This window comes from Topomyia yanbarensis, chromosome 3 (genome assembly GCF_030247195.1).
Source record: "Topomyia yanbarensis strain Yona2022 chromosome 3, ASM3024719v1, whole genome shotgun sequence".
In the NCBI taxonomy this organism is placed as follows: Eukaryota; Metazoa; Arthropoda; class Insecta; order Diptera; family Culicidae; genus Topomyia; species Topomyia yanbarensis.
In genome coordinates, this window is record NC_080672.1 from 1864076 (window position 1) to 1883182 (window position 19107).

The window sequence follows — 19107 nt, forward strand, 5'->3', positions numbered from 1 at the left end:
TCCGCATTAGTATTCGCGATGTGGATCATTAACTAAAGACGAAACGGAGCTTAGCATCGTGGATATTATCCATTTCCATCATATCAACCGAACTGTGCTGGTAACGTTCAACAAATTGGACCAGACATCGAGATTAAAGAGTATACGAAATCAAATTGAACCCCTTTCCAATTGCTGCCACTTTTTTCCCATCAGGTATTTTCTATTGAAATTTTGGATGAAATTAGTTCAATGTCTATAGTTCGCATTGTGTAAGTTTCACTGGCAATAGTGCAACGGTTGTGAAAATTGAGTAGCGGGTAATCGAAACATTCAAGAGGAATCCCAATAGTTCAGTTAAGATTTGGCAGGCAATTTTACTCGTTTAGAGAGCGGAGCACTCCGTTTGTGACGACAGGAAAGGTCAATGAGCTGTGTACTTGCATGAATGCCTCCAAAATGATCTACTTCCACTTCTGAGATCTCACGATGGTTCTACGCTTTTCTGGTCGCATTTGCCCTCGTGGTATTATTCGAAAGATGATATAAGACTAAGGAGGTAAATTTCGTGCCAAAAGTTGTTGATGATTATGATGGTCCCACCTCATAACCCCTACAAAGGTGTGAACTGAACGATTTATCTAGAAGATAATTAATATTTTGACTCATGACCAGTTAGCAAAAAAAATAGAAAATTTGCAGACATAGCATCTCCTTCAAAAGAGCGTAACCCGATACTTTTCCAATATTCCGTCAACATCCAGGGTCCATCAAGAAAATTTCCATTCCGGGAACTTGATAGAATTGGGAATTGAACCCAATAGCTTCCATTTCCGATAATGCTCTGTAAGACTCTTTGCGCCTTCATGAAGCAGGCACTCCGAAACCGTCCTAAGGAAGTGAAACCGGAAACAGACTAAAAAATAATAATTTTCACCCATGAACAAGTTGGTTCGAACGTTTTACGAGATCCTATGACATTTGGAAAAGGCTATGTCAACTATCTGACAAAACAGCTTTATAGTGCACTAGAAGTGTTCTTGAAGAAAATAATAAAATAATCAAAACCTATGGTAGTCTTATTTTTTGAGTTCTCCTACTGGAGCTGTAGAGTTAGGTTCTCGGAAGGGCTCCCCGACAGAGTCACACGCTACAATTGCAAACGAGACAGGCCACTAAAACACTGCTTAAGGCCAATTGCAGCGGGCCGTGATCCTGAAAGTGTTATTCATTGTACGGTTCAGGTATGTGCGGTCGTAGGGCCTTCGCGATTGCGTGTATTATCGCGAAAGCTCGAGCGTTTGTACGTGTTCGATCACAAGTGCGTTTGTATGTCGCGTGTGCTACTGTGTATGTAACTTCGCGTGTATAAATTTATTAAAACCGTGTGCCTTTCGCATATTCGCGTGTGTTCTAGAATGATCGCGCGCGGACCGTGAACCTGATACTTGATTTTTCGTGTACGGTTCTGATTCTAGAAGAAAGTGGGTTCTTCCATATCAACAGAGTTCCCAGTCATGTCGCCAGGTGTTGTCTAGTGGACAAGAGCTTTATTTTTTGATTGGTATAACTGAATGTATGAACCTAAGTTGCTAGAATGCAGCGTAAAGATTTCCGGACGTGACCGATTCATGATCGCGCGCGTTTGCTGGTTCGCATTTGAGACCGCGTTTGTAAATTCGTAAGTACTAAAACGTTCAAATTATTATCGGAGTGTTATCAAGTTTGCGCGATCGCAGGCGTAGGTATGCGTAGATGACCGCGAAGGGCTTAAGTCTCCGTATGTTGGCGTGTTTGTCGCGTGTGCTCACGTGTATGTGACTTCGCGTGTACAAATTCGATTTTGTAACCCTGTGGAGATTCACATATTCGCGTGTGTTCTTGGATGGCCACGTGGACCGTCATTCTGATATTTAGTTTGCGGTGTACGAGTCACATTCTGACAGGGAGTGAGTTACTCTATATCACTAGAGTTCCCGGTCCTGTCACGATGGAACGTGTTGTCTAGTGGATATGGGAGTTATTTTTCTTAATTTTTCATTTTTTTGTTTCTTTTTTTATTAATTGACATGAACTTTTGGTACCGAGGATAGAGACTTCCGGACGTATCCGATTTATGATAGCGCGAGCGCGGAAGTTTATAGGTTGACGCTTGCTATCGCGTTTGTGAGTTTGAGTGCTGGGACGTCCACCTCATCATGTTTGCGAGATCGTGGGCTCAAGCGTTTGTATGCTGACGTGGTTTTGAAACATATTTGCGTGTTTGCTTGAATGGTCGCGCGAACCGTGAGTCTGATATTAAATTTTCGGTGTACGGTGCACGGTGCGTGGGAAGAACTCAAGCGTTTGTATGTTAACGTGTTTTTCGCGTGTGCTAGCGTGTATGTGACTTCGCGTGTATACATACACTCGATTCTGTGACCGTGGTACCACTCACATATTTGCGTGTGGCCCTGAACGATCGCGCGAGCCGTGAATCTGATAATAAATTTCAATGTGCGGTTCAGATGCTAGAAGGGAGTAAGTTCTCTCGTATCAACTGTAGTTCCCGGTCATGTCACCATGGAACGTGTTATCTTGTGGATATAAGCGTCATCTTAGACCATCTTAGACCCAGCTGAAGGCGGGTGTAGAATGGCAGTATAAGAATCGAAAAGAAGAGATAAAATGAGATATGCAATACATTAGACAGGTACAAGGCACAAGATGATAATTACACGAAAAATATACATTAGTACTTCAAACACTACTACTACTTCAATAACGAACCACCACACATAGCAAACATCCTTTCTCAATTATCTATTTGTTATTGGTTGATTGTTGGTTGCGAGCTGGTAACGAGAGGAAAAGTATAAAACAGAAAAAAGGCTCACACCAGCCCTCCCGGCCTCCTCGATACACCACTATCGAGGCGTATTGTAATCAACATCTTGAAGCAGGCTTCTTATATAATTCAAATCCTAGGTAGTCATAATCATTGGTGGATTATTAACATGAGAACTAATTAACCTCTAGTAGTAGAACTTGGTGCAAAGGGATGATCCATAAATGACGTAGCATTTTTTGAGTGATTTTTAACACCCCCCTCCCCCATCGTAGCATTTCGTCACAAAATTCTATATACCCCCTCTGATAATTACGTAGCTTGACGGCAACCCTCACCCCCCTCGTTGTCCCCGTAAAAAATGTAAAAAAAATAAAAAACTATGTTAGTTAGATGAAACGGGTAAGATTGTTGTGACATCAGGTCAACCCCTATTCCCTTTTAAAAAAGCTACGTAGCATGACATGACCCCCTACCCCCCCTGTCGTCACACATCATCACAAAATACAAAACTCCCCCCTCCCCCATATAATGCTACGTCATTTATGGATGGTCCCAAATAGAAACTAAAAAGAGCGAAGAGGTCCTTATATTTAGATAACTATTGAATATATTGTGGCTTGATGTTGTTTACAATACCGTCAATTCTATCAATCTGCGAGGGGGGAGTATTAATATTGCAGATTATATAAAAATTAAATTGACGTCATTGAGGTTAGAAAATGAGAAGTGGCAAATGATGTGGAAAATCATGAAATCGCGAAAGGAAATATTGAAAAAACATGTTGTTTCGGCACTAGGCTTTGTACTTGCGAATGACTTCTTCGATGTCCTCCTCGTCGTTAGAATGTGGAATTGAAGTTGTTCATTCCGTTTCACGTGGTTGCTTAGATGTGAGACGATCAGTAGTGACCTATAGTGCCCCCAAGCGTATGTTTCAAGTTGATGTCCGTATTTTTTCAAAAACGAAAATATCGAAAAACCAACACAAAACTCGTGTTTAGCATGATTTTTTAGATAAAAAACCCACTTGACATTTTTTACATTGATTAAATGTACTGTACTGAGGACAAAAAACGATGCGGTTTCGCAAAAAACACGCGAAAATATAAGCGACGCCGTAAATAATACAGCTGATCCACGGTAACAGCCGAAATGACAGTCGTCAACGATGTTCTATACCGTGTTCTAATTCACACAAGATAAGCGACCTCTGCAATAACATAGCAAAGATAATACGTATTGTGCCCCCATACCTATTTGACCCCATTCTTCTCTACCATACTTTTTCAATTAGAGGTAGTTTTAGAGAAAGTTACATAAAAATAATCATGTTAAATAACACAAACACGAAAATAAGTAGAGATAAGTGTATCATGATAAAGAACAAACTATGCAGCTCTTTCAGCCTAATAATCTGAATTATAAAAATGGTGATGTTAACTATTAAGGTGAGAAATGAACGAAAAACGAAAAAAAGTTAACTTTTAAATAATTTTTTTTTTTTTTTTCGAGAGTTGTCCTACTGGAGCTGTAGAGCTAGGTTCTCGGAAGGGCTCCCCGTCAGAATCACATACTACAATTTGCAGACGAGACAGGCAATGTCGCCCAATAAAACACTGCAATAGGCCAATTGTAGCGGGCCGTGATTCTGAATGTGATATTCTTTGTACGGTTCAGGCATGTGCGGGCGTAGGGACTCGGAATCGCGTGTATCATCGCGAAGGGCTCGAATATTTGTACGTTAATGTGCTCGATCGCGTGTGCGTTTGTATGTCGCGTGTGCTAACGTGTAACTTCGCGTGCATAAATTCTATTTCATAACCGTGTGCCTTTCGCATATTCGCGTGCGTTCTAGAATGATCGCGCGCGGACCGTGAATCTGATACTTAATTTTTTGTGTACGGTTCAGATTCCAGAAGGAAGTGGGCTCTTCCATATCATTAGAGATCCCAATCATGTCGTCGTAGAACGCGTGGTCTAGTGGATATGAGCTTTATTTTTTTTTTGATTGGTCCAACTGAATGTATGGACCTAAATTGCTAGAATAAAGGTTAAAGATTTCCAGACGTGACCGATTCATGATCGCGCATTTGCGGGTTTGCGTTTGAGATCGCGTTTGTAACTTCGTAAGTACTAAAACGTTCACACAATTGCCGCAGTGTTATCAAGTTTACGCGATCGCGGGCATAGGTGTGCGTAGATGATCGCGAAGGGCTTAAGCGTTCGTATGTTGACGTGTTTGTCCCGTGTGCTCGCGTGTATGTGACTTCGCGTGTATAAATTGGATTTTGAAACCCTGCGGCGATTTATATATTCACGGACCGTCATTCTGATCTTTAGTTTTCGGTGTACGGATCACATTCTGACAGGGAGAGAGTTACCCCATATCACTAGAGTTTCCGGTCATGTCGCCATGGAACGTTTTGTCTAGTGGATATGGTAGTTATTTTTCAATTTTATTATTTTTTTAATAATTAACAAGGACCTAGATTGTTTGTACCGAGGATAGATACTTCCGGACGATCCCGATTCATGATGGCGCGAGCGCGGGAGTTTGTAGGTTGACACTTGAGATCGTGTTGGTAAGTTTATGAGTGCTGAGATTTTCACCTTATCACCGGGGTGTAATCATGTTTGCGAGTTCGTAGGCTGCTTGGAAAATCGCGAGGGGCTCTAACGTTTGTGCGCTGACGTGATTTTGTAACGTGTGTTCTTGAATGGTTGCGCGAACCGTGAGTCTGATATTAAATTTTCAGTGCGCGGTTTGAATTCTGGCAGAGAGTGGGATCGTTTATATCGATAGGGTTCCCGGTCTTAATTGGTCCAGCTGAAGGCATGGACCTAGGCTTCTAGGATCAAGGATAGACTTTCGGACGTGACCGATTCGTAATCGCGTGCACGATGGCATTTTTGTAGGTTCCCGCTGAGACCGCGTTTGAGAATGTGTGAGTGTTAAGACGTTCACTATCACCATCGTTGTTGATTCAGCTGAAGGCGGGTGTAGAATGGCAGTATAGGACTCGAAAAGAAGAAATAAAAGACAATATATGAGAGACGTAATAGATTAGATAGGTACAAGATACAGCTGAAGTTATGATCATCACATGAGACATACATTAGTACTTCAAACACTACTAATACTTGAATAGCCAATCACCACACATAGCACATCCTTTCTCAATTATCTATTTGTTACTGGTTGATTGTTGGTTATGAGCTGGTGAATAGAGGAAAGGTATAGAACAGACAAAAGGCTCATATCAGCCCTCCCGGCCTCCTCGACACACCACTATCGAGGCGTATTGTAATCAACATCTTGAAGCGGGCTTCTTATATAAATCAAATCCTCAGTAGTCATAATGTTTGGTGAATTATTAACATGAGAACTAATTAACCTCTAGTAGTAGAACTTGGTGCAAATAAAAACTAAAAAGAGCGAAGGTCCTTATATTTACATAACTCTATTGAATATATTGTGGCTTGATGATGTTTACAATACCGTCAATCCCATCAACCTGCGAGAGGGTACTTTTAAATAAATTTATTCTAAAAAGTTATTTAAGCTCATTAGCTGAAAAAGTGAGGACACCATTCAATAGGAAACTTTCTCACCTTTCTAATGAAATGCAAAGTACACTTTTTGAATTAAGACTGCCCATAAAAGCATAAGAGTACCATATTGAAAAACAGCAAGCTGAGGAAAACGCTGTTGAATATTTACATTTTGATTGAGCTTTATGGATGGGACAACCATGTTTTGGTATTTTTTCGATATTTTCTAAAGAAACCTGGTAATCTTATTGGTGCATTGTAATTCGGTGGTGATACAGAATACAATCCAACAGATAACTCATTTTCGACAAAAATCCATATGGGACTCTTATGCTTTTATGGGCAGTAGAGGTATTTAAAGATGAACCAGTTTTTTTTTTTTCAGACAAAAAATCAATAGCTCTAACGGTTGAGATTTGATGGTACGTGTAGAACGATTTTTCCCCAAATCTGATCCTCTATCACACCTCGAGAGATTCTTAACCATAAACCAAACACCCTGTAGAAGTAGACGAATGCAATGAACCTGATGAGCAACATGTCGACGCTGACACACTTGAAGCGAACAAAAATATAATATTGAATTAGCTTTATCAGCGTGGGTTCAACGTTGTCTTCATGTTAACATATTTTAAAATAGTGAGGGAGGGTGGATGAATGGAATGCAGATGTGAGGTTTGTCTGTGAGAAAAGGGTGAGATAGCAGGGAAGGGTGGTGAGGGGGTGACATGAAAGAGGGAGTACAGCAAAAATTAAAAAAAAACTTTATTTGAACAGGATACTGTTAGTTATGTGTTTTTGGAAGTAAAGTCTTTTGATCATGTTAAAACTCGTAATTTTGAAAAAACGAAAGCCAACATACCAAATTGAAGTGAATTTCGCGAAGTATCCAAAAATGATGTAACTTTTATTGAAACAATATTAAAACCTCAAGTAAAAACAAATTTCGAAAAAAATAAAATTTGAAATAACGTGTTATGTTGCATTATTGTTTTCGGAATGATTTTATTAACGTAACAAGTGCCTAACTAATGAAAATTGAGCATGCTAGTCGAAAGTCACAGACCTAGCACCAACCCGTACCACCAACTATTAGGAATATAACAATTTGACAATTTGGACTATTAGGAATATAACAATTTGAAAATGTGTCACGTGTTCCTGCTGTAACTGTTTGAAGATCCCGTTTAATCTTCCATTTGTTGATAACATGAAACATCGGTCATCATACTCATACCAAACAATGCGTATTTCTCCAGCACATTGAATTCTTTTTTTGAGAATATAATATTTGTCTCCAATTCGGCTTCTTCATCCATTGAGCAATTTCTTTAATTTTCATTAATTGAATCAAAACTGATCGAGCCGTTGTTGTGCTAGAGGTTTTGAGAAAGACCGCCTTTGAAATTTTGTTAGCCTAAGTTAACTTGTGCATGCGGAGAAATTTAAAGTTCCATAACTTCCGTATTTTTTTCAATTCCAGGCTCAAATATTACGCATCAATTTCTGAATGCAATTGAATTGAGCCCTATAAGCAGATGCTACAAGATAAAAATCTGAAAAAATCCCGGAAGTGATTAAAACTGCACTAGAAGTATAAGATTAGATAACAGAAGTGTCGAACGTGAATACAAAGATGAAATTTTTTTATTAGTTTTTCAATTCGATGTCGATGACGAAATTTAACGTTCGTAAACTAGTGAAAGGACTAGGTTAATTGCATTTGCTGTGATCGACTGTATTTTGTACTGTGTAGGATAGATCGAGTATTTTAATGGTTTATTCAATAATTACGACAGGTTTAAACGGGGCTTAAAATTGGATCGACACAGTAGTGGTTTTTCAGAAATAGGATAATTCGAAGGTGGTAGACGGTTTCCCCTTTTCGCCCAACAGCTCAGCCAACAATATGGAGACGTTATTTCAGTTTTAGCATAAATTTGTTCTGAAAGACTATAATAAACGCCGGGCTAAACCGAATCCATTTAATACAGTAATCTGAGTACGGATAATCTCGTTTGGAAAAACAATTGAGAATTGATGTTCTTCAACGATCACTGTGATACACTGTAATTTACCACTGCTCCCATCGATTTGAAAGTGAACAAAACTGGTATGTACATAAGTAAGAACATAAATCGACCAACCCACAGGTCATTTTGAGTAGCCCCCCCGTCGACCGAATTTCACGAACGTTTGACGCTGATGAAACTAAACCGGAAACAGATAAACCCCCATCAATCCAAACTAATGAGCGATCCTGCGACAAACAGGTCATCATACCAGAATAGAACAACCATGTGACCGCCTCGCCATCGGAAGATTTGATTTCCTTTCGGCGGTGGAATCGAACCTTGAAAACCTCGTAATCGCAGCCAGCCAGCCAGCCAATAGCAGAGGCAGAGAAAAAAAAATCCAATATGACGTGACACAAACGACCGCGGCGGCAACCACAACTACCTACTGCGGAGATGGGCACAACCCGTATCATGCTACATTATGGCTGAGGCTGACTGGCTGCTGCTACTGCCGCTCCGAGCACTTTATTATCGAAGCAACTTGGCACACTGAGTCCGACCGACCGACCGACCGATTCTTCTTCGTCGTTGGCGTTGCTGTTGTTATTATTGTTGTTGTTTTCGTCGTCGTGGACTCGGTCATAGTAGTCGTCGGGTTTTGTGGGGTTGGTTGTTACTCAGCGCAGCACACTCAACGCGTTGCCTGCTGGTAATTGTGTGGAAGTTGTGGATGGGAATGTAGTAGGCACTGGCACTCGGAGCGCAACAAGGCGAACCAGGCGTATGTGGTACGCTGGTGAGGTGGTGCGACGTTGGTGTGTGGTTCACCAGAGTCGGGCTAACCAGCTCACCAGCGTCAGCCCGTCAGCACTCGATAGGGGTCAGGACTGCGGAAGGTATGCGACGAATCAACGCGAGTGGCGGGCGGGTGGTGGTGATGTGCGGTAAGCGGGGGGTATCGGTCAGGCAGGGCAGCGAAGAGGGTCTTGCGGTGGTTTGTGAACGATCATCGCTGCCGCCACTGCTGCCACCACCACGCGTTTCGCATCAACTGAAACACCATCAACGTTGATGGAAAAAACCGAAATTGTGTGCGCGCCACCAAGGCAGGGCCAACCAGTACAAAACCTGGTGCCTGTTGCCTGCTGGTTGGCGACCGAGCACCGATCCGAAATAAGCCAGTTGTTACCCAGTAGAAGCAGTTTACTTTCAGTCGTGGCTTTTTTGTTCCTTTCCTGAACGGCAGATGGTCCTTTATTCGTCCTCCTTTTCGGTTCTTTGTTCGGCAGTCCTACTCCAGCTGGGATCTATACCTGTGACCTGAAAAAAGGGACCTGAAACGGATCCCACAAGGAATGAGTGGGGCTCTTATAGAGCTTCAATAAATCAACCAACGCTAGTAAGATTAGCTACAATGGCCCCAAGCTGACGTCATACATGGTGTACTTACATATCCGGATCACGGGGAAATCGAAAGTACGATCTAGTGTTGGTTTGGTTCAGCAGCTGCCTATTACGGCAGCCCATCACCAAACAGTGACTTCCGGACATCTTCCCCATGTTGTTGTTGTTGTTGTTCTTATTTCGTTACTCCTCAACTAACACTGCCAAACACGAACTACGCGTTGATTGTGGAAAAACCAGCTCCACTCCAAGGAATTTTCGGTGACACAGTTCTAAGTTCATACACTCGCTACTCTTCCTAATCTTTGTCGTCCGGCGACTACCACACCGACACACCGAACCGCGTATGGCACACAAAGCTGATGATATTCTTTCTTCTCTGGCAGTCCAACCGAGAGGTATTTTTTTTGCTACGGTTGCTTCAGCTATTACTGCTGCTTCCAATTCCACACCAAGTCACACACTGCCACCGTCTCACACCACACACGTAGGCCCCGTGGGATAGCCTCACACAAAACCCACACGAAACGGGTACAACTGATACCGAACGACCACCGTTCAGACGTGCGCGAATCAAGGACCTTCCGAGAGACGGTAGAATGAATGAATGTGCGCGCGCAGATTAACACTCTTCGATCAAATGCGTCTTGACTCGACCTACTGCTGACACAGACTGAGCCGTAGAGACGGAGACCGAGAAGGCTGATGAAAATGCATTTCACGCTGCCTGACTTGGTTAGCTGGCTGGCTGACTGGCTGGTTAGGTAGCTAGCTGGCATGGCATGGCAGGTCCGCCGATGAGTCCGATCGGAGCGGGAGAGAGACCCGCAAAACGCGATGCGGTGCACTCAATCGAGAGAGCGCGAGGACCGAACCTGCGGGAATGAGTTGAAAGTGAATTGACGATAGCCAAGAAACTCACGTATTGGCACTACATACTGAACCGACGACGACGACGACACAACCAAAAACTGCGACCTAACCTGCCAGCCAGCTGCTGATGAAACGGATGAAACTGATGCCAACCTGCCTGACATGTCGAGCGGAGCTTTGTGTTCCGAGTGAGGGGGAGAAAGAAAGAAAGAGAGAGAGCGCGAGCAATACAACGTGGTTTTTCGTTTTAGAACTCGGGCGGATTGCGGCGTACCGCGATAAGCGCAGCCAATATACGCGCATGTGGTTGAAACGATTTTTATCAATCACTTGTGGTAATGAACCTATCCGGAGGCTTTGGCGTGAGAAATGTAATATTTATGTTTGGAGAAAGATCATGTGATTAAGTAGGCCATGCTGTATGTTTTGGCATTCAGTGTCAGGCCAACCATTCAAATACAAGATAAGGTAAAATTATAAACATTATTATTAATTAATTCCACACTTTAGTGCAGAAAGGTTATATATTATATGTAACATTTTAAAGTTAGACAAAACAATGAGCTATCGGTGATATTACGAAAAGATTGATTTTCGGAAACAGCTCCTAAAAACTGGCGAAAGCTTATAATTTCTTCACATAGTACGTGCGATTTCTGTCAATTTATGATTTTTTTCCTACTAACTCTTTAAACCAAAAAAAAATCACCCGAGCCTTTTATAGTTCGGTTCTAAACAGAGGGACTAGGGTCAGAAAGTGGAACCTGAATCGATGCTACTGATTCCGATACCATAGATTTGAAATTAATGATATCTGGAATACTGTGAACGAACCGCATTGTACGTATGTGGTCACCACTTGTTAAATCTGAACTTCTTGGCCCATATCTTTGAAAACAGGTGTCCAGCCAACAGATTTCGTAAAGAATTTATGAATTTCATGATTTGTATGATACGCCAAAAAGAAAGAACTTTTAATTTCAATTAACCAAACCAATCTGCGATGCTAAAAAATCTTTTTGGAATTGAAACAAAATTACACTTAAGTGCGAACGAAACAAAAATGAACCCCAACACTTTGTTGTATACTGAATTGTGATTAGTCCACTTAAAAGTGACATAGAATTTTCCGATCCGATAAAGACATAAATTCATCAATTCATAATCATTTATAGCATGATATACCTGTTATCAAATTCATCTGAAATTAGAGGTGAAGCGCTGATTGATTTCCACCAGAATTCCCAACTCAAATCGAACAACCGCTTTCATATGAGGCGGTATTCTGGCGGTAAACAGACAGAATTCTGATTCGATCGAAATGTGACTTACCAAGATGTATGTAGGTAATCATATATCTCTTTAGTGTTAACAAGCTGCATTGATATTGAGCTGTTTTGACGTTTTAATTTGGAGGTAAACAAATCGTTTACACAGGAAATGGGAGGAAAAAAATAGCTTCTAGGTAGTATAGACACATTTCACGCACTTGTATCGCTTACCTCATGAAAATAAATCTGCTAATATAAGTAAAACTTGTTCTGAAATATGTTGGTATAGGTTTAAGGCTCCCAAATCATAGATATTTAGAAATTTTTTAAAAGAATTTTCTGACGGTCGTCAATGAAAACCTGTAACACATTTATAGCTCGTTTTTAATAATTGAATTGATTTTTCCGTATCACGCCGGCAGGTTCGTAATAAAATTAATTTGGAGTAATCTTAAATGCCATTTTATTGTTTACATATTGCACAAAGATTTCATCTTTGGATGCATATTTATTGAGTGAATGAATCGTCGGGTGCAAAAATGGACCATTTGTGTGTTGTGTCAATTCTTTCGAATTGACGGGATAACTCTTGACCACTTGGAACAAACCACGGTTTGTCTTTTCGAAATTGATTTTCTACATGAACCAAATATCGTAACGCAGCTTTTTAATGTTTTTATAGCACGGTAAAGTCGAAATTTTATCCTGAGGATACGCATTTTTCAAGAATACGCAAATAAAAGATACAATTTCACGAAATTCTCCAATTTTCTATCATTTAGGTAATTCAATGACAATCCGGCCAGCTGACCCATAAGACCGCAATTGTGTGAAATTTTTAACGTATTTTTTGTGCTGTAATATATCTAAATTTTCAAAGAGCTGGGTCTTTCCCTTCTTTTCCAAAAATCACGTAAAACGGCTACATTTTGATTAATTTCCGCAATCATCACTATTACGTGTTGCCTTGCAGATCTATCAGTAGAAACGGTTGCACAAATGCCAGAAGTTGAACTGGAAGGGGGGGGGGGGGATATTCTCTTTCAAAATGTTTACTCCATCCGTATTACTGGTTTTTCGCGAAAACATTATATACAAGGTTTTATAATGTCAAAAAAAGTCAGCGCACCAAAATTACTCGAGTAAAACTTATTCAGGGTGTGTTTGGTAGAACAATTTTATTCGAATAAAAAATCGGCATCGCTAAAACTTCAGCACATGGTAAAATGGGCTTTTCCCTTTCATTTGTAAGTAAAATTAAAATATTCAGTCAGGGGCTCCAGAACACATTTTTATTTCAAAGATTTTTTGTTTGAAAACTTAGGTTTTTCAATGAAACTGGTTCACATTTTTGCCTTTACTTTAGACATTCAAATATTATCAAAAGTGAGAATCTGATGGACAATTTCATTGTGTACAACTTTGTAGGAAACTACATCGCGATCTAAAATCGGCAGAGAAATCTATTAAATTTTTATCCAAATTTCTAGATTCGCACGGGGCCATTGGTTAAGAAGCTTTATTCCAAAAACATTTTCATTTGTAAAAAATGGATTGCCTTATTTTAATAGTGTGCTCAGAAGAACCTGAATGCTAACAAAGTCCCACTTTTAAGCGGAAAAACATAATTCCAGATTCCACCGTTTTATGTGCACCAATGATATTTTAGGAGCAAGGAGAGAGAAGAGTAGATAAAATTTGAACGAAATTAAGACCCTTTTGAAAGATGCTTGATAATGCAGCAAAATAAAACAGTTTTTTTTCTGTCACAGATATATTTGTTTCTTCTTTTTTATTTCTTCACTCAGTCTGGAGTATGCTTGATGTAATCTTGAATCAACTTTTTTGCTCGTTAGCATCTTGTAAGATATATTTGGCCTAAATTTTAACTTTATATTTGATCAAACTCGATTAGATATTCAGTCATTTTATTTGATTTCGATTGAGAATCCTGATTGACAGTTTCATGAAGAATAGAAAAATAATTCGATGAGATCCACGTTCAAGTTTGTTAACTTTTGGGAATTGCTGCACATTGAACAGAAAACGCAAAAATAAATGAATAATAAAGGTATTGTCTATTGTACGAAGATAGCGATCTCAATATAAAAGTAGAAATTATCACCTTTACACGAAAAACTCTGTCTTGTTGATATGTTGTCGTTGCTCTTATCCCATATTATGAGGGAAATCTTCAATAAACAGACTTGTATTACTTTGAGAATTTACTGAATGTATGGTCCAGCCTGATATTTTCTTGTTGGTTTTCTGTTGTGATCCGTGTTCAACGAGTAACGACTCCGGAATTTCTTCTTAAAGGAATTTATGAAACTTGGTTTTGTTCTTTTTTCTAAGATTATGTGAAGTGTGTTCGATTTGGAAATAAAATTTGAGGACAAGCAAAAATCTGCATCTATAAATTCTAATGAAATAAATCTACCCCAAAACATAACAAACATGGATCCAAAACTCGAAGAGCTTTTTTCTCTTTCAATCATCTTTCTTTTAATGTTGATAAAGACTTAAATTCAAAGCTTTATATATGAATGAACTAAAGTAAACAGTTCGAGTCATTGTAATAAACGATGGATTTTATTGCAATTTTGGGTTGAGAACAGGATTGTTCTCAACCCAAAATTGCAATAAAATCCATCGTTTATTACAATGACTCGAACTGTTTACTTTAGTTCATTCAAATATAAAGCATTGAATTTAAGCCAATTGTATTTCACCAGGCAGGATAGGATCAGGAAGAAGGCTCATTCTAGTTTACATTAGCTATCTCCTAGAGCGAGAAAAGAAATGAAAAAGGCATGATAAAATCCGTTACTACATTAATCAACCACATGAAAAGGTATAAGATTATCGAATAAATTTGATTAACACCTTTCCACACCTCCTTGTTCATAAAGTGTCATTTTCGCCCGAGACCCGGAGAAATCTGAAAATATATTTTTTCTGCTGAGAACGGGACTTTGTATACATTGGAATTTATCTAAATTCACTGTTCATTTGAACCCAACATTCTTTCGTAAGTCCTTGTTAATCGACTTCTTAATCCATAGGCCCCGTGCACACCTAAAAACTGATAAAATTTTAATAACTTTCTCGGGTGATTTTACATCGATTTATAGCATTCTACGAAGTTGTAAACAATGAAATTGTTCGTCAGATTCTCACTTTTAGTATTTTTTGAATGTCTATAGTACCAATTAGTAGCAAAAATGCGAATTAATTTCATCAAAAAAACTTAAGTTTTTAATCAAAAAACTTTAAAATAAAAAGTTGTTCTAGACCCCCCGACAGAATATTTTAATTTTACTTTCAAATGAAAGGGAAAAGTCCATTCTTACATATCCCGAAGTTTTACCGATGCCGATTTTTTTTTTGAATAAAGTTATTCGACAAAGACACCGTGTATTTGTTCAACAAAATAAAAATTTGTTGAGTCACCCTAATAAACAGTTAGTTTTATTTCATATATTTTCCTATGTCAATAATGTATTCAACTTACCAAAACTACTTGAAACCACCTTTTTCAAACTATTAGAAAGTGGCGATTATGTTCTACATTCTCTTCTATACCGGGCCACACTATGGTGTGCGGTGTGTCCTGTTCGCAATCCATGTTATTTTGATTTCTAAATATCATTTGTCACATACACATGAAGGCGAAACAAGAAATACATCTAGTTTGGTATTTCAAATCTTTATTGAGTTATTTACAGGTTTAAAGGTTGAAATACATCGCTTTGTTTGAGCTTCAACAAACACTTCAGTCGTGTTAGGGAACAACACTTCATGTGCGACCATTTGTGTTAATGTTGGTGTTGTCTCCTAACGCAGCGTTCGCAACGGTCGTGAAAAAAAAATCATGAAAACTCGAAAATCTAAGTATACAGTATTATTCTGTGACTATCGATGATCAAATTCCTAGAACAAATAGATGCTCTAAAGTTTGAGGTAGAGAAGATTTTTCGATGAATATTGTTGTCCCCTAACGCGACATTTTCACCTCTCAGAATGAAAGGACAACTTGAAAAATAACGAATCCATAACATTAGGATTTTTAAAGTATTCAATTAGGTTTTTTGAGCGTACATCATAGGATGTTTCAAACGACGAGCTGTTAACAGTTGCATGATGCATGCAAACGTTGTCCCCTAACGCTGGAATGTGTCTATAGTGTAGAAAGGCGAATGAAAGGCGTTTGGAAATAATACTTCGATCTGTTTTGTACCTGTTTATTTTTTACAGAATTCAATTCAACGAACAAAGTTCATATAACCTAGGAGTACGGTGTGTTTGGTATAACAACTTTATTCGAAAAAAAATCGGCGTCGCTAAAACTTCAGCATGTAACAGAATGGGCTTTTGCCTATCATTTGAAAGTAAAATAAAATATTCTGACGGGGGCTCCAGAACAACTTAGTTTTTTTTATTTGAAAACTTAGGTTTTCCGATGAAACTGGTTCACATTTGTTCCCCTAGGCAGTACTAAAGACATTCAAATATTACCAAAATCTGAGAATCTCATAGACAATGTCATTGTCTACAACTTTGTAGAAAACTACAACTCGATCTTAAATCGCCAGAGAAAGCTATTAAAATTTTATCAAAGTTTCCAGGTTCGCAAGGGAACTACTGGTTAAGAAGTCGATTTCCAACAACATTTTCCTTTGTAAAAAAATGACAATGTCTGAAGAAGAACTTGAGTGCTAATAAAGTCCCACCTTTAAGCGGAAAAACATTATTTCAGATGCCACCGGTTTATGCGCACCAATGTATTATATGAACAAGGAGATATATGGAAGAGTAGATAAAATTTGAACGGAATTGGTACTCTTGTCGAAGATACTGGGTAATAGAGCAAACAGAAAAAGTTTTTTTTCCTTCATAGATATATTTGTTTCTTTTTTTAATTCTTCATTTATTCTGTAGTAAGCTTGATGTAATGTTGAATCAAACTCCTTTCTCGTCAGCATCTTGTGGGATGAAATTGGCTTAAAATTAAACTTTATATTTGATCAAAGTCGATTAGATAATTAGTAATTGAATTTGATTTCAATCGAGAATCCTTATTAACAGTTTCATGAAGGATAGGAAAATAATTCGATGAGATTTATATTCAAATTTGTTAACTTTTGGAACAAATTCGAGGACTTCTGCAAGGTATTTCTTTCTTCACAATTCACATGTTGTTTCAAAAGAAACAAATTTCACATAACTTAGGAAAAAGGTGTCAAAGCCTAGTGTCATCATTTTCTTTGAAAAGAAATTCTGGAATCGCTATACACTGAGCAGAAATCGCAATAGTAAATGAGAAATAAAGCTTTTGTCTATTGTACGAAAACAACGATCTCAATATAAAAGTAGATATAGAAAGTATCACCTTTACCCAAAAGACGTGTTGCTGTTACTGTCTCCAGATTCTGAACTGAGCTGGTAACTCTGTCTTCTGTATATGTGATCTTGGCTCTTATCCCATATTACGAGGGAAATCTTCAATAAACAGACTTCCGTTACTTTGAGAATTTACTGAATGTATGGAGTCCAGCCAGATATTTTCTTGTTCGTTTTCTATTGTGATCCGTGTTCAGCGAGTAACTACTCCGGACATTCTTCTTAAAGGAAATTATGAAACTTGGTTGCGTTTCTTTTTCCTAAGATTGTATGAAATGTGTTCGATTTGGAAATAAAACGCAATTTGAGGGCAAGCAATACTTTGCATTTATGAATTCTGATGAAATGAATCTACCCTAAAAGATAACAAACTCCCCTTTACCCGAAACTCAAAAAGATTAGGGGTAAAATGCGAACTTGTTTCATTAAAAAAACTTAAGTTTTCAAACAAAAAACTTTAAAATAAAAAGTTGTTCTAGACCCCCCGACCGATCATTTTGCGCTTGGTTTCAAACGAATGATGTCGATTTTTTTTAATAACGATATTCGACAAGGACACCGTGAGGAGAAAGGCGTGCCCAATATTATAATTCTCGTTGAGTAGAAATTTCGGAATCGTTATACGCAGAACAGAAAACGCTATAGTCAATAAAAAATAAAATTTTTGTCTATTGTGCGAAAATAAGGAGCTCAATATAAAAGTTTGATATAGTAAGTACAACCTTTACCTGAAAGAGCTGTTGCTGCAGTTTTCTTGAAATGCAGTCTTCGCTCTTATCCAGTTTCCAATTTTCTTGATATGCGGTCTTCCCTCTTATCCTATATTATCCCGGAATTTTCAATAAACAGACTTAAATTACTTGGAGAATTTACTGAATGTATGGTTCAGCGCTATGCTTTCTTATTCGTTTACATTTGTGATCCGTGTTCTGCAAGTAATGCTTCCGTAATATCTTCTTAAAGAAAATTATGAAACTTGGTTTTGATGCCGTTTCCTTAAACTTGATTGATTTCCACCAGAATTCCCGACTCAAATCAAATTACCGATTTCATATGAGGCGGTATTCTGGCGGAAACAACACTTTGCGAAATATGTTTCATTTGAGCGCAAGCGAACCCTACGTTCATACTTCTGACGAATGGAATCTACCCCAAAAGTTATCAAAGACATACCTGAAACTCAGTTTTTTCTCTTTCAATCATCTTTTTTTTAATATTGAAAAGGTCTAACAGGACTCTTTCGGAATTAGTAGCGCCTGGCTCAAATGGCACGTTCCCCATGTTGATCGGAGATTTGTGTCTTGCCATGAATCATCTTTTCATCATTTCGTTGGTGGGACGTGGTAAGGTTAGAGCAGGATGCTGAAGGATCTGCCGGTGCTACCATAGCAGGAATAAAACTTCCACCCCCCGGAGGGATTTAGTTTTTATTTAAACAATGAGCGGATATATCAGCTTTTTGTGAATAGGTTCATCTATGTATGGAGAACCAAAAATCCGGATACGCATTTGTATTACTACATGGCAGATGCATATCAAATGATATGATGTTCCGTGATCGGATTCACAAAGATCACATGAATAATACTCAGCACGCTGAATAGTAGCCATATGATAATTAAGTTTTTCAATGTCCAGTCAATGCCCTGGTTAAAATACTGCAATCGTGCTTGGAAAATGCAACAAATTCTTTGACATGTTCGGACTAACATCCGACAGAAAAGACTTTGTTTGAATGCAAGTTTGCAAGCTACGCCAATGGTTGGCATGTTCGGAT

The 19107-nt window shown here is 38.7% G+C and overlaps 1 protein-coding gene across 3 annotated transcripts in view; it reads right to left on the reverse strand.

Annotated features, from left to right (window-relative positions):
* Positions 1-19107, reverse strand: part of LOC131689145 (serine/threonine-protein kinase DDB_G0283821-like) — a 43923-nt gene that overhangs the window by 15877 nt on the left and 8939 nt on the right. Inside the window, exon 1 of one of the 3 annotated variants that reach the window (XM_058974017.1) lies at positions 9830-10614. The exons of the other annotated variants lie outside the window; for them this stretch is intronic. Within the exon in view, the coding sequence (XP_058830000.1) occupies positions 9830-9939 (110 nt within the window). The 5' untranslated portion in view covers positions 9940-10614. Of the gene's footprint in view, positions 1-9829; positions 10615-19107 lie in introns of those variants that run through there. 3 annotated transcript variants of the gene reach the window in all.